Source organism: Anguilla rostrata, chromosome 18 (genome assembly GCF_018555375.3).
Source record: "Anguilla rostrata isolate EN2019 chromosome 18, ASM1855537v3, whole genome shotgun sequence".
Classification (NCBI taxonomy): domain Eukaryota; kingdom Metazoa; phylum Chordata; class Actinopteri; order Anguilliformes; family Anguillidae; genus Anguilla; species Anguilla rostrata.
The window spans coordinates 31,308,835-31,330,108 of NC_057950.1; the positions used below are offsets into that span (position 1 = coordinate 31,308,835).

Here is a 21,274-nt window from a genome sequence, read left to right on the forward strand (position 1 = left end):
GTCCAGCAAAAGCTAAAAACTGGAACAAGACAAAAACTCCTTCCACAAGAGGAAGAGAAAACAGTAGTCCACTAGAAAGACACAGTATTCATAGGAGTTTCTCTGGGCCCTGTGTGTTCTCACTGGCACAATGGGACCAAGTTGTGTGAAAACATTTTGGTTCTGTGCCACCGCGACTGGCCTAGTTTTGCAGCATGCTGGATTGTCCACGGTCACATCCAAAGCCCATTTACGTACGATGTTCCTCGGATGTGACCAGAAAGCCAAGGAGCTTCCCCATCGCCATACTACAGGAAGGAATGTACGGAGTTACTTAATGAGACCTCTCTCTCAGCTGCGAATATGAGAGAAAGACTTGCCTCAGTGGACTCTGCTCATCTGCGTACTCCTGCCCGCCCACTTTTCTCTCTTTCTCTCTCTCTCTCTGTCCGGACTTTGGACCAGTGTGCGATGAAAAAGAGGAGGAACGGGGATTCTGGGAAAGAAGCGCGTGCCCATGTTCATGACTGGAGTAGACACCGTGCATTTCTGCCAGAAAATGTTTCTCGAACCTCTGTATACTTTTCTAAATTAAAAACTTCCTGAGGGCCTCCTTGAATATAGGCCAGCTACAAGTGCTTCACAAAAGTAGAGTTAAGAATTAACCTCTCCCATTCAGACTAGTACTACTACTACAGATGCCCGTGTGGATGCCTGAACAGAGACAGTCATTTGCTTTTGATTTGAGCACTTGCCATTCTTGCTGAATCATGCTTTGCCTTTAGCCCTGAAGGCTTGTCTATACTGCTGGCTAACTTTGAAACACAACCATCTTGTCTCGTCCTGAAAGAACCAGGATCGTGTAGTTATGCCCGCTGCACTGGATCAGTTCTGTGGCTCACCATTTTGGGTAAGTTTTCTTGATGAGAGTTTATACTTGAAGAGCTTGACTTTTGTGTATATACTTTGAGGATACCAAGAACTGTTTTTTTTTTTTTGAAAAGTTTTCAATAATTTTCTTACATTACTAACAAAAGTGACATTTTTGCAATTTATTTTTGATTTTAATAATTTAAGGTTTAAAAAAAAAATGTTCAGTTAAAAAATGTCAATATATAGTTAAATCCAGGCAAACTACCCTATTCATAAACCAAGGCTGAATTGTATAAACTGGGTACTTTCCCAGTTATATGGTCCACAGACAGCATTAAATGTAAAATCTTAAATCTTGGACAAGTAAACAAGTACAATTGTGGACCTCAGTTCCAAGGGTTTTGAAATATCAAGTCTAGCAGTGCTGACATGTTTCAGAGCGTTTTTGTCACTAGCTTATTTAGAGGATTATATAAGTCAACCCTGTGTCGAAGCTGTGTCTTATAAATTGCAATTCTATTTTCTTATGTACCATACCTGTATATTAACTCATCCTTCTGAATTATGTTACAGTGTTCCTAAAATTTTATTTTAATTCACAAGAAAATTACACATCTGAGCTGGATCTTAGTACTCTAATGATAATATTTTGCACTGAATATCAGTTTATCAACTATTACTGTTGTTTATTAAATTGGATCACACAAGTTAATGGTAGGGTTTGACTTAAAACAGAACAGGTCTGTTAAAAAGGCTTGGGAAGTTAATAATTGTTTTTTTTTTTAAAACAAGTTGTATGTGTTGAGATATGTCCCCTGTCACGCCAGGTTCTGGGTGAAAGTAGAAAGAAGACTAACCACCAAGGTGCCATTAGGTCTTCAAACGATGGCAAGGACATGGTAGCACCTCCAGTGCCAGTGTGTTTATTATTTACAGCGCAAAGTAACAAAGTGCTCAGCGCAGGGATTCCCCTAAACAAGTCTACATCTCTGTACACTATGTACAATACTCTATGGCTACTCCAGTTAGCACTTAGCCGCTATATTTGCTTTCCCAAAATCACTTGTACAACACTTTCCTTGGTCCAATACACTCCCCACGTACCTACCAAAACTCCTCCCCTTACACACCAAGCCCCTCCCCCAAGAAGTACACTACCAGAGTCAAAAGAGGAGGAGACAGGTGTTATCAGACCCGCAAATATGACAAACATTACCTCATACACAACAATATTTATATTATACACTACAACATGACGTTCCCCTCATACATTAGCTGATTTGGAGGATTTATTTTTGAGTACATCAATTTATTCTTTTTAGTTTATTTTTATTTTTATTTTATACTTTTATTTATTTTTTTATTTATCCTTTGTTTTACCAGGGGAGTCCCATTGAGATTAATATCTTTCAGGCAAGTGGTAGCGAGCAATACAATAAGATAAGACAATGAAAGACAATTTTTTAAAAATACATCCATCATCTGTACCCATTTATTCCTGATCAGGGGCAGGGGGAGATGCCACTACTTGTATTTGTAGCTGTATTTGCTCAACCAACAAATTATTTTTATTCATATTTGGATTTTAAAAAAACCTGTGACTGTCCTGATAAGCAGCACTGTGCATGTGCCATACTTTGTGTCCGGTACCCCATAGAATAACAACGTTTTATTTATTCATATTTTTAAATAAATCATTTTTGAATTTCATGGGCCACAAATGTCCTAAGATTCAGCTGTTCTTCTGTTCTTACTTTTTCTGTAAATCCCTCCGGCGGTGTTTGTGCTTCTTTCAGAATGCTTCTTTCCTGGACCGTCCTGACCCGGACCTACCGGTGTGTGTGGAGCGCACGGTGTTGGTTTGGGTGCCTCTGGCTTTGCTGTGGCTCACTGCCCCCTGGCACCTCGCACCCCTCTTCAAACGGGGGCTCTCGAAACTACATGTCTCCAGGCTCTACATGAGCAAACAGGTAATTTGAAATAGGATACTGTATAGACGAGAACAACATAGAATCTCTGATATTTTAAGTTCCTATAACACTCGATCACTGGAGACACTTACCACAGAGGTAACTAGAAAGGAAAGTTTGAGGACAAACATGAAGGTGGTTTGAAAAAGCCAATGTTGAAATTATGCATGTTGGCTCTCAAGAATTGTAACTCAAACCCTGCCCAAATAGGGCTTAGATGACCTGGATTTGGCATATAACAAACGGCTATAATGTGTTCCCTTAATTCATAATCAGTTTAGCTAAAAAAATTTGACTTGGAAACATTTTCAAGCATAGAACAGGCCTACATGTTACAAAATTTGTTTTAGCTCGCTATATTTGGTCGAAACTACTTTGTTTTATGAGCGTGTCAGGCTCTCAGTACTGTAAGTTTACAAGGCTATGAGTTAGGCTAGTCTGCAGTTGGCCAGCACATTTTTACTGCATAGCTGGGCTGCAGTTACACCTATGTACATACTGTTTTTGTTCTCTTTCAGGTCCTGGCTGGCCTTCTTTTACTGACTGCCATTGCTGGACTTGCAGTCACTGTAGGAGAGGATCATGGGCCATCAAGTGACAGAAATGCAAATGGTGCAAATCCAGCAGTCCTTTACACAAACCCTGTTCTGTTCACCATTTCCTGGGTAAGGATTTAAGGCAGAGAATAATTTTCTGATACATATATATCTACCTCTGTGTGTGTGTGTGTGTGTGTGTGTGTGTGTTTACATTTACCGTATTTGATACATACCATATTCCAGAAACATTAAAGGCTGTACTAGGAAAGGCCCGAGTGGCTCAATATGAATTGTATCAACAATATCATATTCCTCATGAGCCAGTTTTGCCCAAATGGGCTGAAGTGTTCTTTATTTGTTTTGTTTTTGTTTTGTTTTTTTGTTTTTGGTATGTTGTGGGTATAATTTGTTTTGTCTACCATTCTGTTGGCTCCAGGTCCTGGTGATCCTTTGTCAGGAGGGTATGCGGAGGAAACCGGGAGCTGTAGATTCAGGGTCGCTCTTTCTCTTCTGGCTGGTGCTGGTCGTGTGCGAGGTCTTCTCCTTCCAAACCCTTCTGCGGGAAGCGCTCAGAACGGTGGGTGTGTTTGGGAGGGAGCGGATGTGCAAGAGTATCCCCGTGTTTCTTATTTACATTTTATTTTACAAGTGTTCTACATCCATCTGTGGAGAACTATCCATTTCCACATTGTAAAAGGGGGGAATGGAATATACAAGTACACAATGAAGAATGAGGGCAATATTACAAGAACAAGAACAATTGATCTGGAAAGGTGTAGACAACCTTATTCGTAATCGTACCTTATTGAACCTGTGTTTTGTAGTTGTCCAATTACCATGATATGCACTTTTGTACGTTGCTTTGGATAAAAGCATCTGCTAAATAAATGTGATGTAATGTAATGCAACCCTGGTCCTTGAGTGCCACATATGTTTCTGGACTTTGTTCAATGTGAAGTCCTCACTATAAATTGTATTAATTTGTAGGCCTATTTTTATAGTAAAGGGCCAAAACCAATCCATCCCAGTGGAGTAGAAAGCTGGTTTGAATAAACAAAGCCGTGATGGTCATCAGCCATCTTTTGTCCTCTAAGTCTATTCTCCCTCTTTTGCTCTCTTTCAGGGTGAAATAGAAGACCTTCCACGCTTCTGCCTGTTCTACATGTCCTTTGGTCTGCAGGTGCTGGCCCTTGCCCTGTCAGCCTTTGCCGATATTCCCCCAGAGGCTGTGAACACCGTTAAAAAGGTGCATACACCCGACTGCTCTCACTTCCACACGAGACAGGCAGCATCGGAGTTGGGGCTGAGGATATGTGACACATCCTCTGAAATATGAAATATGTCATTGACAGATTCATATTACAGTACACAGAGACAGATTTTGGTGGCCCTAAACTGGAATGTTTGGGGATGGGGGATTGATGGGGGGGGGGGTGGGGGGGTGTTGGATTGGTGGCGGACGCAATCTCAATCTGGGGGAAGGGTGTGGTGGAAGCAATCACAGACCAGGGAACCGATAGCTGGAGGCGCATAAATAACAATACAGTGCAATTAAAATGTCACAGAAACAAACTTTGAACTTTAATTCTGTGGGCTAAAACACTGCATAGAGTGTGCTTCTTGACTGTAGTATTCTTCAGTGAGTATTCAGTATATATTAAAATACAGTGAATATACTTCTGGTTTAATTATATATGAACATGTTTCTCTATGGTTTATTTGATTCAGAACCCAGAGATCGGAGCATCATTTCTCAGTAGAATCACATTCAACTGGTTTAACAGGTAGGCGGGATGACTCCCAAAGTATGTAACCACATGATTTCGTACAGACATGTTTATGGTACCAGAGCTGTTAAGCAGATTATCCCTGAATGATTACCTGTAAATGCAATCCTGAGCAAGCTTTCTATACCCACAGTTCCCTTTATTTGCCCAAATAAGGTCTGGACAGGGACAGCCCTGTAACACCCTACCCCACCACCAAGAGATACCCCCCCACTCCTCCAGGGAGAGAGAAACTGAGAGTGTACTCCCCATAATCTAGTGATAGCAATAAGATGCTTTGTACGACAGTACACAATCTTGGCGTTAATGCAGCCTCTCTCTCTCTCTCTTTCTCTCTCTGTAGCATGGTTGTGAATGGCTACAGGAGGCCACTGGTTCAGGAGGACCTCTGGGACCTGAAGGAGGAAGACAGCTCTGATAGCATCTGCCAGGCGTTTGAGGAGCACATGAAGCAGGAGCTGGCGAAGGCTCGGTCGCGCATGAAGAGCAGGAGGAGGAAGGCCGGCCAGAGAGCTGAGGCCCATGGGAACGGGCTGGCCAAGGGGGTCAGCCGGGACGTGCTGGTCATGGTAAGGGCTGGTGCACAGCTGTTTCCCACTGCTACACAGCCACATGACCGTGTGTCTGCCAAACAAGTGGCATCTAAGGAAAGTAAAGAATGGGTTTGGCCTGCTTCCCGTGGCTTTAAATCACACTATGCACGTGCGCATGCACAGACGCACACTTTAAAAAAAAACATTTAGACTGTGAACATAATATTGTTTATGATGTGTGAATTGTAATGAATTTGGAACAGGTTATAAGTAATTAATTTTATTTCATGAATATTTTGACAGAAATTAAACCAACACAGGGTTTTTCCTTGCTCAAAATGAGGCAGAGATGGTACTTTAACCATGATCAGTCATATTTAGAACTTTTTGTCACATATCCCTTGCATGCTGTGACTGCTTGAAGTTTGTGACCTATAGAGATCGCCAGGTGTCTGAATATCTTCTCTGGTGATGCTCTGCCAGGCCTGTACTGCAGCCATCTTCAGCTCCTGCTTGTTTCAAGGGCTAGTTGCTTCAAGTTTTCTCTTCATCAAATGAAACTCATGTTCAATTGGATTCTGATTGGGTGACTGACTTGCCAAGTTAAGAATTTTCCAGTTTTTTTATTTGAAAAAACTCCTTTGTGGCTTTAGCAGTACATTTGGGATCATTGTCTTGCAGTAGGCGCTGTCCAACTTTAACCACATGTTGAATTGTTTGATTACTAATCTAAAATTGTGGAGTGGAGAGCCAAATCAAGAAAAAGTTTATCTTTTTCCTAAACCTTATGGAGGGCTCTAGCTTATTACCTGTATTGTTCATTTGATACCTTTACTGTTATCCTTATCAAAGGTGCCAGTTAATTCTGGACCTGACTGTAAATTGGTCTTATACACAGTCTTTGTCATGGTTGGAATATGGTATCCATTCCTGGGCTCCAAAGTACAAAAAAACATATTGAAGCTCTTGAAAGACACACAACTAAAATGGTTCCTGGTACTTATGTAAAAGTTATGAGGAAGGACTTTATGAATGCAATTTCTACAGGCTTATCAAAAGGAGACTGACAAGGGCAATTTTACTGAGGCTTTTAAATTCGTGTGAAGTATTCACAGTGTGAACCACAAAAGATTTCTCAGGGTTGGGTGCTGTCAGTAGAATGAAGGTGGAAACATAGGTGGAAATTCAAAGGTGCAAAAATTTTGCAAAAGTTCAAGTTTTATCAATACACAGAACAGCTTGCTAGTTCATGTAGTAAGGGCAGAGACCATTAGGGTGTTCAAGTCTAAGCTTGATGAAACGCTGGATATGGATACTGTACTTTATATTCTGTAGGTAAATTAGGAGCCTGAATGGGCTTAATGTCCTGCACCATTATTTTTTTTTTTTGGCCTTGTGAATTCTGTACCTTTCTATGGGTACATTTCAAAACTCCTGTTTGATCTGTTGAAATTGTTCCTCAGAGAGTTCATGGGAAAGGTTGTCTGTGTTTACGGAGCCTTATTCTCTTATCCTCAGGAGGAAACCGGTGAAGAAGGGAAGAAGAAGACGAAAAAAAAGAAGAAGGATGGAGAAAAAGAGGCCGAGTACCCCAAGTCCTGGTTGGTGACCACCATCGCGAAGACCTACAAATGGATTCTGATAGAGTCGGCCGTGTTTAAACTCCTGCAAGACCTGCTGGCTTTCACCAGCCCCCAGTTTCTGAAGTGAGTGTTTCGGAGACGGGTCACAGAATCACAGGGAGGGGGACACACAGATGATGGCTCTGCTTGTGAAGTGAGTGTTTCAGAGAAGTCATAGAAGAGATAAAGATGATGGCCCAGGGCCTGAAGTGAGCCTTTCAGAGATGAGTAACAGGGATGTAGGCTCAACTCCCAAAGGGGATATTTCAGTGATAGTCACAAGGACGAGTCACAGAAATACAGGCTCAGCTCCTGGAAGTCTTGGAGCTCTATTTTCCCAGCTGGCGCATGGTGTGTGGTAAGCAGTTGCACTGGTGAAGTGGTATTTTCATCATGGATTTTGACCCATTTGGTGACTTGCCATGTACCAAAGTGGGAAGACAGACATTGTTGGGGGTGTGTCAGTGAAGATCAAGCAGTGTGCTACAATTTTGGTGCAGCGCATTGCAATTTTGCTCTGAGCGTAGTCTGTGATTTGTGCCTGCGCTACCCACCTGCTTAGATCAGGTGTATGATGCCAGTCATAGAAGATGCTCATTTTGGGGCTTTCCCAAGCATTACGCCAAATATTTGCTGTTCAAATTTGAATTTGATATACACTTTAGTTAAAATAATAGTTACATGCAAGCTACATGCATTAACTGCAGTAGCTATATATAAAATTCATGTTTGGGTCATGCTATACATTCGAAATGGAGGTGCCAAGAAAAATAGTAACTTCTGTAATTTCAGGAGTGCCATTTAAAACTATTACAGGTTCTTTGGGATCAGAGATAAAATAATAACCATGGAGAAAGTCGCCTGCAACATGCTGTATGCAAGCTGCAACTAACCCTCCAAAGGCTGACACTTTTCCCCTCCAATTGGTCAGTTCAGTTCAGTTTAAGTAAGCCATGCCATTGTCGTGAATTAATGATGAACTTGTGTAGGCTGAGCAGACTTCTTTTTTCCTGGGCATTCTGACACGCTTGCTTATTTTGTGTTCATTAGCCCTAACCAGGTTTCCTCCCCAATTGTGTGATTTGGTTTGGTCCAGGCTGCTGGTCTCCTACACTCAGGACACTACCATCTTCGCCTGGAAGGGATACATGTACGCCGTGCTGCTGTTGCTGCTGACCGTGCTGCAGTCGCTGTTCCTGCAGCAGTACTTCCAGCGCTGCTTCGTGCTGGGCACGCACGTGCGCACGGCCCTCATGGCCGCCGTGTACAAGAAGGTACCTCCACCCCTCCTCTGCCACTTTCAAAATGCACCACCGAATCTCAAATATGAACCTCTGGCCACTGTATACAAGAAGGTACCTCCACCCCTTCGCTGTTACCACTTTCAAAACGTACCGTCAAATTTCAGATATGAACCTCTGGCTACTGTGTACAAGGTGCCTCTACCCCTCCGCTGCCGCCACTTTCAAAATTTACCGCCAACTCTCACATGAATCAGGAAGTAGCATAATATACAATAGTTATTGATCACTATATAGCTTTTTCTGCTGGTGGAAACGTGAGCATCGAATTGAAATGAGCACATTTTTCCATTGATCAAAATACTTGAAAGAGTGTGGACTGTGAAACGAAGGGACTTCCGCTCAATTGCTATAGAATAAAATGTTACCTTTTCAAAAAAGGGTCATTGCAAAGGAGATTTGTATGTATTGATTAGCTAATATAAAAAAGAACATCAATTAATATTTTCAAGAGATCCTGATTGATTATACGCTATTAACTTAAACAATAAACAATCAATAGAGAGAGCAGTATTATGCTGCATTTTATCCAGAGAGCATACCATATCATTAACAACAATGAGGATGCAAAATAAATAATAGTGCTATAACTTACAGTTTTAGAATAAAAAGGTTTACAGTCTATTAATGATTCTAAGATTTTAGCTCGACTTGACAGCTTAGAGATTGGTCGATAGTTATTCGTGTCACAAGTGTCCCCACCCTTGTGGAATGGGATCACATGATCGGCCTTCCACACCTTTGGCATGATCCCGGGTTTATTGTTTGGTTAAAAATATGGGCTAAGGCTTGCACTATCAGGGGTGCTGCACGCTGTAAAACTGCCAAGCCAGATCCAGCAGATCAAAAAAACATCTGTATTAATTAAACAATCAAACACATTCTTATCAGTAATCTGGCTGAAAGAGAACAGAGGATCACAAAACTCTGTAGCATTGAAGGATGAATTAACTCTATCTCCCTCCTTCAAGATAATCTGTATAAATGAGATTCTCAAAGCAGTTTTCATGCTGAAACAAAATGGCCATTGAAAAGGCTAAATTTGTTCTCATTTTGTCTTTAATAGGGCCAGAGTCTACTATAATTTCTTGCTTCAGTACAACTTCAGTGGAGTTATTTCAATGATTTAATCAGCTGCACTGCTACTACTATCAGACAAAGAATTTAAGTAATAAACAGATTTTTGCTTTCCTAATCATTACTAAGCATCTATTTCAAAGTTGCCTGAAAGATTGCCAATCAGAAGTGATGTCAGTTGTTTGGCTCAAGCTATTTTTATTTTTTGAATGTGCTCTGACAGTTGTGAGTGCCAGGTGTTGGAACTATCCTTGAACTTTATTCTTGACCCCCCTAAGCTTTTTATTTGGTGTATGTTTGTCAGCCAGACAGATAAACAGAAGAAAAGTGTTCAAGGGCCAATTTTGGGTCAGGTATGCAGGAAGCACTAGCCATGTGACATAGATACAGGTCTTGTAGGAATCCTCTTTGACTGAAATTTCTGCAGTTTCTCTTATGATGCGAGGACAATATTTTTGTGATCTTGTATCTCTGACTCAAGCTGTGGGCAGTGATCACGATGATCATAGGCAAAAACTCTGTATAATTGAGAGGTCTATTTGTAAGGGTAATGTCGATCAAGGTACATTTTTTATGTTGGGATAAGTAGTTTTCGTTATTAATTGGGACAAATTCAGATGAATGCATATGTCTTTGAACCTAAAACAGGTGACATCCAGTCCAGGTTAAAATCACCCATAATTAGGTTTTTTCACTGCAAGAGTCGACAGTAAATCAGCTAAATAGCTGAGGGTGCATGCAGAGGCAGAGTGTGATACACACCCACAGCTTTCAACTCAGTTTTCTTTTTATTTTATTTTTGACTCTGCCAGGGCTATACATGTTATAGCCATCCAAACTGACATCTACAAATGATTTATTTAGCCAGGTTTCAGATATAATTAAAAACATCCACAACCGTATCAAGTGTCCAAATTCTAATCAGAGCTATCTTAGAAACCATACATTCAGATGTAACAGACCAAGTCCATTGCATGTTTTAAAATCTGTCTACCAGTAAATTCCCGATAACATAAGCAGAATGACTTATTTGGATAGGAACAGCGATTATATTATATATGTCAACACCATTCGGTCTGAAGCAAATTTGAGGCAAACCTCTGTGTCTGTGAGAAATTAATGGAGTTACCATATCAGTGTTCTGACTGCAGTGATGTAAAACACGTGCGAGGCCTTGTTTTTAATGCTTTTTCTACCCCTTTGTCCTCTTTTTGTAATGCCTAATTGTATTTTTATCGGCAGTCATTGCCACAGCCTCAGCTTTCAGTGTGGGAGAGCACAGATTAGAGTTTACTCTTCTCCAAAGCACATGATGTCAGCCACCACTTCCTATCAGGCCAGAGTTTACAAGTGGGCTAGAGCTGGTGGAAGTCCCTTAATGTGCAGTTTAACAGCTGGACCTGTGAGTGCCAAATCGGGCCACTAGAGGGCATCTGGTGCTGGATGACATCCTGTCATTCCAGCCAACTGAAGCCCTCCTGACTCTGAGTGGCACTCGATCCAATTGTATCCTAGGCTGCCATGTTTTAACCTCCTGTGTTTATGTGTACAGAATTATGGGGACTGTGTGTGACCTCCTGTTTTAACGTGTACAGAAATATGGGGACTGTTTGTGATGCTGTGTTTCACATCTCCCACTACAGGCCCTGGTGGTGTCAAACGATGCTCGGAAGGAGTCCACCGTGGGCGAGACGGTCAACCTCATGTCGGCCGACGCCCAGCGTTTTAACGACGTGACCAACTTCATCCACCTGGTGTGGTCGTGCCCGCTGCAGATAGCGCTGTCCATCCTGTTCCTGTGGATGGAGCTGGGCCCCGCCACCCTGGCCGGCCTCGCCGTCATGGTGCTGATGGCCCCCATCAATGGGCTGCTGGCCACCAAGTCCCGCGGCTTCCAGGTCCGCAACCTCCCTGTCTGCCAGTCACACACCTTTTTTATCACTCTACCTCACGCTCTTTAACAGCCTCCTCAGCTGATGGACTTTAAACAGCCTTAACTCTATTTCTCATTTGAGTATCAGAGGGGTTTCAGTCAGTGCATCTGATGTAATGCAGTGGTGATGGGGGGGGGGTTCCTAATCAACCTCATTCCCCAGGTCCATAGGAGTCATGTTCAGAGATTACATTTTTTGGCAACTTTAGGTCCAGCAATCACAAAATTGCACAGAGCAAAACAGGAAGCTGAGCAATACAATGATGTAGTGGCATGTTGATGGTTGCTGAGAATTTGATTGGGTTGATTTTGTGCAATGCACTTTCACAAACAGCATCGGAGTGTTTGAGGGGAAAAAGGGTTTTGGTGAAGGTGCTAATTGGTCCGTGAGTCACAAGTAAAATGAGGATCAAGAAAGCCAGTTTCATGTGTCACTTGTCCAGCAGGCATATTTGATGGCTATGGGTTATTTGCTAATAATCCTCTCAAAAGACTAATAATATTCTCTCAATTTGTTTTTTTGTTTGTTTTTTTTTTCAATTGAATACTTTAAATCTGTAAAACTGTATCTCTCTCTCTCTTTCATTTACAAGATATCACATTATTTTAGTGTGTCATTTGGCTTTAGCATTGATCACACAATTTTACATAAAAGGCCCTTTCCATCTCAACATATTTATTGACTTTCAGATGGAGAACATGAAGTACAAAGATAAACGCATGAAAATTATGAACGAGATACTGAATGGAATCAAGGTAAGCTATTTTGAAATAATCCGTTTTATATGAATACCATTTAATCAATGACAAAATTCACTGAAAAACCACCGTATTTATCGAACAAAAACAAAACGTGGAGAAAAGTTTTCTGGGAACTGGACACGCCAGAAAACGTGGAATTGCAGTAGTCCAGTCTAAATGTCTTCTCTTCAGGCTGAGATATCTGGTCTTTGCTTTGCTAAGTTTGAAGATGATTAAACTGATGCCAAGCTGACATCACTTGCAGGACCAGTCCTTCTTTTACACTCATCTGGTGCCAGAAATTATTGAAATATCACCCGGTAATTTTGTTATCTTTGTTTTCCAAATGAGGCAAACTTAAAAATATATATATTTTTTTTTTATTATTTCTTTGTACAAACAATTTCTACAGTGAAAAAAATTTGCTTTAGGGCAAGAAAACGAAAGTATTAAATAATGCGTAACTGCTTTTTCCTTTTGGACCACATCTGATCAGTCTTTATGTAAAATTCCAACAGCAAAGTCATATTCAGTCATATCTGGCCAGGTCTCTACTGTTTGCTAGAAATATCTCATCTCAATATCTCAATAATTAATTTTTTTTCGGGGCCTTGATTTTACAGTGTTCACAAATGGGGAATATCAATTTTAAGTCTCTCTCCCCCTCTCTCTCTCTCTCTCTCTCCACCTCCCCCCCTCTCTCTCTCCTCCCCCCTCCCTCCCTCCCTCTCTCTCTCTCCACCTCCCCCCCTCTCTCTCTCTCTCTCTCCTCCCCCCTCCCTCCCTCCCTCTCTCTCTCTCCACCCCCCCTCTCTCTCTCTCCCTCTCTCCCCCCTCCCTCCCTCCCTCTCAGACTCTGAAGTTGTATGCCTGGGAGCCCCCATATGAAGCACAGGTGCAGGGGATCAGAGAAGACGAGCTGGGGGTGATGAAGAAGTTTGCGTACCTCTCCTCTGTGTCCACCTTCATATTCTCCTGCGCCCCCGCTCTGGTGAGTGTCCAGCCGCAAGCAGCTCATCCGGCCTCTTAACCAGCTGCTGCTCTGTCTGCTTTTCTTCCTTGTGTTTTACATAAAGTGATAAAACTTGGTTTTTACCTTGAAAAAAACTATAAAGGAATGACTTAAAATGATACATTTAGTGTTCTGGAATGAGCATGTCAAAGTCCAGACTCAAATTGCATGAAAAATATGGGGTGAAAAAAAAGTGCGTTGATGTTCCGACTTGGTAGCATTTCAGCCAATGGAGGAATAAGCAAAAATATAGAAAATCCAAATATGCTAAATTCATACAGACATAACTGAGAAGACTCGGTGTGAGTGAGCAATAAGGAAATTCACTCTCTTTTTTGGCAAATATGCACCTGTCCCTGACTTCTGAAACTTTTTGATTATTGCCCTGACTGTGCTTAGAGGTATTTTCAATTGTGTGTTTATATATTATAACATATCCCTTACCTGATTAGTGTAGATGAACAACCATCTGCCTCTTAAGTTGAAAACTCTTTAGTTTTCCCACATGTTGATGGATGACAAAGGGATAGTACATGTGAGCCACCTCATATTTATACCCCAGAGAAGGAGGAAATGGTGGAAGGCATCGATGCCGTTTCTGGAGGCTGCAATCAATTTTAGTGTGTAAAAACAATATAATTTATATTTGTGTATCTGCACCATCCCTCCGTGGGCTGGCAGACCTCCCTGAGCCACCAAAAACGTGGCTAGGACACTTGGCCCAGAGGACTACCATAAAGATTTCGATTTTTCCACCCCTGTGAGCCACTGTTTCAGCCGTGAGCCTGACACACATTTTCGCTGCATGTTCTGCAGGTGTCTCTGGCCACTTTTGCTGTGTTTGTGTCGGTGAATTCTGAGAATGTTCTGGATGCTGAGAAGGCCTTCACTTCCATCTCTCTCTTCAACATCCTGCGCTTTCCCTTGGCCATGCTGCCCATGCTCATCGCTGGGATGGTGCAGGTAAATGCAGAGATGCTTGTGCACATACACACACACACACACACACACACACACACACACACACACACACACATACACACACACACACACACACACACAACATCTACACACACACACACCACACACACACACATAGCTCACAGCACACACAACACACATATGTCACACACACACACACATGCTCACACACACACTACACATCACAACACAAACACACACACGCTCACACTCACAAACCCAAACACACCAACACACAAAAACACAAGCACACAAAGACACACACATTCACACACACACTGAACAGGTCCCTCACAGACATGTATTTGATTCCAGACCAGCGTGTCTAAAAAACGTCTGGAGAAATTCCTAGGAGGAGATGACCTGGACCCCAAAACAGTGTCCCACGACTCCAGCTTCAGTAAGTCTGCAAAGAAGGCCATCAGCCATCTTATAAAGGAGCAGATCTGCAAAGAAGACCTTTAGCTAAGTTCAAAGACTATGAAACCCAATAGTATCGCTTGTTTAGTCACATAAATGTCTTCATTATATGAATAATAGAAAAAATAGAATGGGAATTAGTAGATTAATATAATTTAGGATGCCAAATAATGTGTTTTTATTATGTATATTTACAGAAGCTTTTGCTTGCAGTATGTGAACTGATGGAAGTTCTTGTTTGGCCCATTAGACACAGCTGTGAGTGTGTGCAATGGCACTTTTGCTTGGGAAAGAGATGCAGATCCTGTTTTGAAAGAGTGAGTACTCTATTGTTGCCATTTATTTACTTTTTACTTTCAGTGCTTGGCAGATGCATTCACGCTCATATTTGTGTATGTACACAAAATGCCTCCCCAAAAATGTATCCATTAACTGGCATTTTGTTTCAACAGGAAATTTTTAACAAAATGCAATATTTTAATTTCGTTTTCTGGTCCAGTTCACGGAGTCCTATAGTGCATGTGAGAGTGCGTGCACATATGAAAGTATACGGCCATGTTCATGTGCATGTGTGTATGCATGCATGCATATGCCTGAATATGTGTATGTGAGTGTGCATGTTCATCTCCTTTAACAGAATGCATTGTATGCTCCTGTCTCGCAGTGTGTCCCTGGACATAAAGCCAGGCTGTTTGGTGGCAGTGGTGGGTGCAGTGGGAGCTGGGAAGTCCTCCTTGATTTCAGCCATATTAGGAGAGTTGCACAGCCTCAAGGGATACATCAATATCAAGGTGACAACAATGCACATAATCAGCACCATGTTACTCAGCGAGATCCATCTTATAGTTGTATGGTCTTCATTGGTGTGTAAAATAATCCCTGGCTGTTTTGTGCACATGCTGAAATTTAAAGTCCTTTCTGTGTGATCAGATGATTTGAAGAGTACAGTGGTGTGCTCAAAATCCAGCACCTTTGGTGATTTTAAAATGGGAAAAAGTAATAGAGTGAAAATGTAGTGATAGAGAGACCCCATAGAGAGAATAGCTGCCATATGTTAGCAGTCTCAGTCAAGTTGAATGACTGGCCTCCACATGAAATTCATCCACAAGTGGCTCTGGAACCTTCCACTCATTACTGTCATGCAACATAACTTCCCCTGCCCTGTCACATTCCTATTTTTATAAGATAAATATAACTTCCTTTTGATTTGTACTTCATACATTTGGCTATATATCCCAGCATCCTGCTGGCCTTTTGTACTGCTAGACCACAGTGCGCTTTGTTCAACCATTACTCCCAAGCCTTTTTCAAATTGAGCACATTCCAATTGTACCTCCCATAAATTAATCCTGCCTAATGTTTTTATTTCCCACATGCAGAACTTAACATTTGGCTATATTGAATTTCATTCTTCCCACTTCTGGATTTAATTTAAATCTTCTTGGCCTCCCAGTTTTGTATCATCTGCAAATTTGATTAATGTACTTTCTATGTTCCTGTCAAGGTGATTGATATAAGAGCAGTGGTCCCAGCACCGATCCTTGTGGGACTCCATTTCCCATAGTTCCTGATTTTAATCTGATTGTTCTGTTCAGGGCTCTGTGGCCTACGTTCCCCAGCAGGCCTGGATCCAGAATGCCACACTGAGAGACAACATCCTGTTTGGATCAGCGCTGGAGGACATCCGCTTCCAGAAGGTTCTAGATGCCTGTGCCCTGGGGCCCGACCTTGAGCTACTCCCTGGAGGGGACCAAACAGAGATTGGCGAAAAGGTAGAATATGTGTTGCCAGGGGAACGTCTGAGCCCTGCAGAGGTCAGGGAGGTCAGACCTGATGAGGATGATCACTTCAGAATGCACGTTTGAAATATGCATTCCCCACTTGGTTTGCTGCCATTGTGCCCTTGAGCAAGGTATGTCATACCTGTTCATGTGGTGTCCTGCAGGGGATAAATCTGAGTGGTGGGCAGAAGCAGAGGGTCAGCTTGGCCAGGGCGGTCTACAGCTCAGCGGACATCTTCCTGCTGGACGACCCCTTGTCAGCTGTGGACTCCCACGTGGGGAAGCACCTGTTCACCAAAGTGGTGGGCCCCAACGGGCTGCTCAAGGACAAGGTCAGCAGTACTCAAAAAAAAAAAAAATTAAATAACTTCTTAAATAACCACATTAATTGTAGCAATGGAATCTAAATATAAACCCTTTTATCTTTACATTTTATGTCTTACAGTAGGTAGATTTTAATTGTGTATATTTATCTATGTATATTTGTAATTAGCACATTAATATAATTATATTGAAAAACAGTTTTTATATGAGATTGAATCTGGGCCAAAAATGCGGAGCAGGTATCAGATACAAGAAAGCAAATGGTCAGTAACTTTAGAAGGATTTCCAACCGAAAGCTTTCCATGTGTTTTTGTTTCGTGGTGAAGCCATGCCGGTGGTTCTTGGTGCATAGCACACATGGCATGTGTAGGAACCGTGCTCTCAGCAGCCGTTGTGTCTCCACAGACCCGTATCCTGGTAACGCACGGAGTCAGCTTCCTGCCGCAGGTGGACGAGATCGTAGTTCTGGTGGACGGGCAGGTGTCGGAGTCCGGGTCCTACAGCGAACTGAAGGCCAGTGGGGGCGCTTTCTCTGAATTTCTGCGCACATACGCCACGGAGGAGAACAACCAGGCCCACACCCAGCCAGGTGGGTGTAACCATGGAGCAGCATCATGAGCTTGAAATGGCATAAGAATACTTAATTAGAACAACGGGACACTCAGCCTAACGCTCGCACTGTGAGACAGGAGCATATAGTGCACTCTTCTGACAGCGCAGCACAGGTGATTGCCGATTAGGTAAACATGTCTGAACATGAGGCTGCTGCCGCTGTCCAAGGTCCTGAACGCCTCCTTGGCTGTGGGAGGGAACAGGAACAGCTGCTGTCCAAGGTCCTGTAGGCCTCCCTGGCTGTGGGAGGGAACAGACACAGCTTGCAGTGGCCTAAAAGGAGAAGCAGCTCCTCCTCGACTCCACAGTGATTACAATTACAGCAATGATGTGTGGTGAGGGCTGTGGTTGGGAAACACTGAATATGGAAAACAAAGCAATTATTTTGTATCTGACAGGCAAATGAACTCTGGGACATAATCTGACCTGACCATCGGTTGTTTTATATATCAATATATCGGTGTATCCCTAGAATCTGGGCTGAGAAAGCCCTCAATATTATTTTACTAATTTCTTTCTCACTCACCAGCAACCCATCCATTATTAATCAGATGTCATTTTTTTATGACCCGACCCACCTGATCCACAGATAAACAGCGGGGTCCGATGTTTCTCAGTCAACCCGCACATCCCTCCTCGCTGCTGGTTGCTGTGTAACTCCTGCCTGTGTGACATATTGCGCATAATTCTGATTGATGTTTATGAAGCCACTTGATGCATCCCGTGTCATACAGTTTTTCAACAGTATTAACACATTTACACATGAAGGCATTGAAGAGCTCTGCCTTTTGCTGCACCTTGTGGAGTATTGCAAGATCAAAGAGCACATGCGCCAGATAGCTGGGAGATCTCACTCAATATTCATATTTATTTATTTGTATTGAAAAGCAAATTTCTGTTTCCTTGCACTGGGTAGGCAGTGCCTAACTTGCCTATACTGACTGCACGTGACTACATTACACTGAATAACCACCAACCACCAGTTAGAAAGCCTCTCCACCAGCTTCCATCAGCCAAACTAGATTTTGGATACTCTGTGATGTTCGATTTGTGTGAGGTGGTCTGTGATTTGATATTCTGTAACGTGCATTTTGTGTGAGATCTTCTGTGCTTATGGAGCTGATGTCTGTGTGTGTGAGGTTAGGTTCAGATGTGACGTCAGCCTCAGACCTGGAGGAGGTGAATGCTGTTCCGGATACCCAAGAACAACAGCCGGATTGCTCTCCCGACGACGTGGTCTCCGTGACGCTGAAGAGAGAGAACAGTCTGCGGCACAGCCAGTACAATGGCAGGTACACACACTGAACTCCGTTTCTCTGATAAGTACAATGGTATATATAAACACTAAACTTTTTTCCCTGCTAAGTGCTCATTGTATTGCACATGTGCTGTGCCAAATTTATTTACTGTCTGTTTTTCAGCATCTCCTCTTATAATTCTGTTTATCAGGTTAAGAAAACACAGCTCAGTGAAGAAGCTCAAAGACTTGCCTCCAGCAAATAAGGGTCAGCAGTTGATAGAGAAGGAAGCCATGGAAACAGGACAGGTAGGACCACATTTCGCTTTACTTTTTGCCAGGATAAGAAACACCACGGTTATGGATGCCAGTTTATCGATGGCAGTGGTTCCCAACCATTTTTCTGGGGATCTACTGTCCTGTAGGTTTCACTCAATCCCTAACAAAGCACACCTCATTCAACAGCCAATTAGTAGAATCAGGGGTGCCAAATTAGGGTATAAATGTGTGGGACAAATTAATTCACAGGTGTTTCTGATTACTCAGGTGTGTTCAATTGCTTCCTTAGTGTTGGTATGACAGAGCTTTCAATGTCTAATCTTTATTCTAGGATTTTGGTTGCCCTTGGGGTCTGTTATTGGCATTTGTCAATGGGATATTCAGAGTTGTGCCAATGAAAGCCAAGGAAGCCATGAAAAACAGGCAGACAAACAGACAAAAACAGACTTCAAGCTTGCAAAGGATATGCAACAAAGTACTAAACATAAGTGCTTTCATTTACGTAACATTCATATGTCCCAAGCTTTTTGGTGCCCTGAAATGGGGGCTTATGTATACAAAGTGCTGTAATTTCTACATGGTTAAACCAAAATGTATGAAACTACCTTTTAATAAAAGCTCAGAATGCACACTTAAACTACATGTGAATTGTTAAATTATATATCTAACATTGCGGAGTACAGAGCCAAATCAAGAAAAAAAGAGGACAAAGGCTCTATTTGTACAATGTGTGAAAAACCAATGGTATCACGGTGGACGTGTGTGCGTTAAGGAGTTGTTTACATGCACATTGAACTCATTACTATCAGATATAGGCCATTATCTGTCGAGGGAGTTTTCCAGTGTCACAATGACTTTGGTTTTTCTCTCTTGATGCTGATGACCATAATCACTGCTTCTTTACATTAACCCTCCCCACATTCAAACAGTATGTTACGCATTCAACAACAAATAACAAAACTTCGGATTGGTTACATGCTAGCAGTAAGGAGCCTTACCGCCTCTCAGCAACTTCGGGCATAACATGGTCTACCTGCTCCCAAAATACCAGCCTGTCACCCGTCAAAAACCTAAAACTGTGACAGCCAACTGGGATTGGACTGTGCATGGGTGACCAAGGAGCATAAAACTCTACTCAAGCAGAAGAAGAAAGCATTTAAGTTGGCTGGTAGGGATGGGCTTAAGAGGGTGTAAGAAAATAATGCAGAAGATTAGGATGAGTAAAGACGGAAGCTGGAGGCACCGCTCCAATGGAGTAATGTCAAGGAAGCCTGAAAGGGAATGAAACTGATCACTGGATGCAGGCAGGCCATAGTAGCACAGGCCCCTGAGGGCCCGATGGACAGAGCCGATGAGCTTAATGACTTTTTAACAGTTTAACTTTATACAGACTTTTATACAGGCTTTTCACAACAAGATGTGAAAATGCAAACTCTGTTTCCAAGGACTTAAAAGAGGGGGTGGGGTTATAACCCTGGAGTGAGGAAAATGCTTTGTTCCTGAACGTTCGTAAAACAAGGGGACTTAGAATTGATTTTAGGAGGAAGAAGGAGCTATTGGTGCCTGTCTGCATCCAGGGTACCGATTTTGAGGTCGTGCAATCTTACGATTACCTGGGTAATTCAGACCGGACCGGTAGAAAAAAGGTCAACCTAGCTTAGTTTTTAAGGAAACTGAGGGCTGTTATTGCCTGCAATACTGCCAATGCTTCATGAGCTGTGGTGTGAGCTGTTTTTAATTTTATTTTTTTTATTGCCGCTGTCTGTTGGGGGCAGACATTGCACCACTGCTGGTGTGGCACGCGACATCTGTAGGTCAGGGTGCAGAGTACATAAAAGGATATTATGCAGCACTGTTCACATTCTCTCCAGGCTTTGTCAAGGCAGACAAGTTTTTTCAGTGGTCACCTCATTACGTCCAGGTGTTCCAAGTTTAGGAAGTCTTTCCTGCCTGTGGCCATATGCTGTATATTTATCTTATTTATGTTTTTTTAGTAGTGTGTTGCAAGAAGTACTTTTTAGTGCTTTTTAGCTTTAGCTTAATTGGTGTTTTTATGTTTTTTGCCTTGTCCCTATATGTTCTTGTTCTGTTCTTAATTGTTAATTGTTTTTAGTGGTGCACTGTTTTGATTTTACACTGCTGCTGACAAATCCCTGTGGGACCAATAAAGTTCTTATCTTATCTTATTTGCTACCTATTCTTTTTTGCACACTTGTTATGGTTTAACATGACTGGAGCCTGAAATGTCAATGTTCAGAAATCACTTAAATCAT

The 21,274-nt window shown here is 42.2% G+C and overlaps 1 protein-coding gene across 1 annotated transcript in view; it reads left to right on the forward strand.

The window, feature by feature from the left end:
* The first annotated feature begins 448 nt into the window (after positions 1 to 448).
* The window catches only part of abcc2 (ATP-binding cassette, sub-family C (CFTR/MRP), member 2), a 30,175-nt gene continuing 9,349 nt past the window's right edge, over positions 449 to 21,274 (forward strand). The window contains exons 1-21 of the mRNA XM_064317344.1: positions 449 to 889; positions 2,649 to 2,822; positions 3,341 to 3,487; positions 3,798 to 3,938; positions 4,485 to 4,607; positions 5,090 to 5,145; positions 5,492 to 5,717; positions 7,200 to 7,387; positions 8,400 to 8,577; positions 11,325 to 11,579; positions 12,305 to 12,370; positions 13,209 to 13,346; positions 14,184 to 14,330; positions 14,664 to 14,748; positions 15,019 to 15,085; positions 15,433 to 15,559; positions 16,364 to 16,540; positions 16,714 to 16,881; positions 17,279 to 17,462; positions 18,630 to 18,777; positions 18,935 to 19,031. Of these exons, the coding sequence (XP_064173414.1) occupies positions 848 to 889; positions 2,649 to 2,822; positions 3,341 to 3,487; positions 3,798 to 3,938; positions 4,485 to 4,607; positions 5,090 to 5,145; positions 5,492 to 5,717; positions 7,200 to 7,387; positions 8,400 to 8,577; positions 11,325 to 11,579; positions 12,305 to 12,370; positions 13,209 to 13,346; positions 14,184 to 14,330; positions 14,664 to 14,748; positions 15,019 to 15,085; positions 15,433 to 15,559; positions 16,364 to 16,540; positions 16,714 to 16,881; positions 17,279 to 17,462; positions 18,630 to 18,777; positions 18,935 to 19,031 (2,934 nt within the window). The 5' untranslated portion in view covers positions 449 to 847. The remainder of the gene's footprint in view (positions 890 to 2,648; positions 2,823 to 3,340; positions 3,488 to 3,797; positions 3,939 to 4,484; positions 4,608 to 5,089; positions 5,146 to 5,491; positions 5,718 to 7,199; positions 7,388 to 8,399; positions 8,578 to 11,324; positions 11,580 to 12,304; positions 12,371 to 13,208; positions 13,347 to 14,183; positions 14,331 to 14,663; positions 14,749 to 15,018; positions 15,086 to 15,432; positions 15,560 to 16,363; positions 16,541 to 16,713; positions 16,882 to 17,278; positions 17,463 to 18,629; positions 18,778 to 18,934; positions 19,032 to 21,274) is intronic.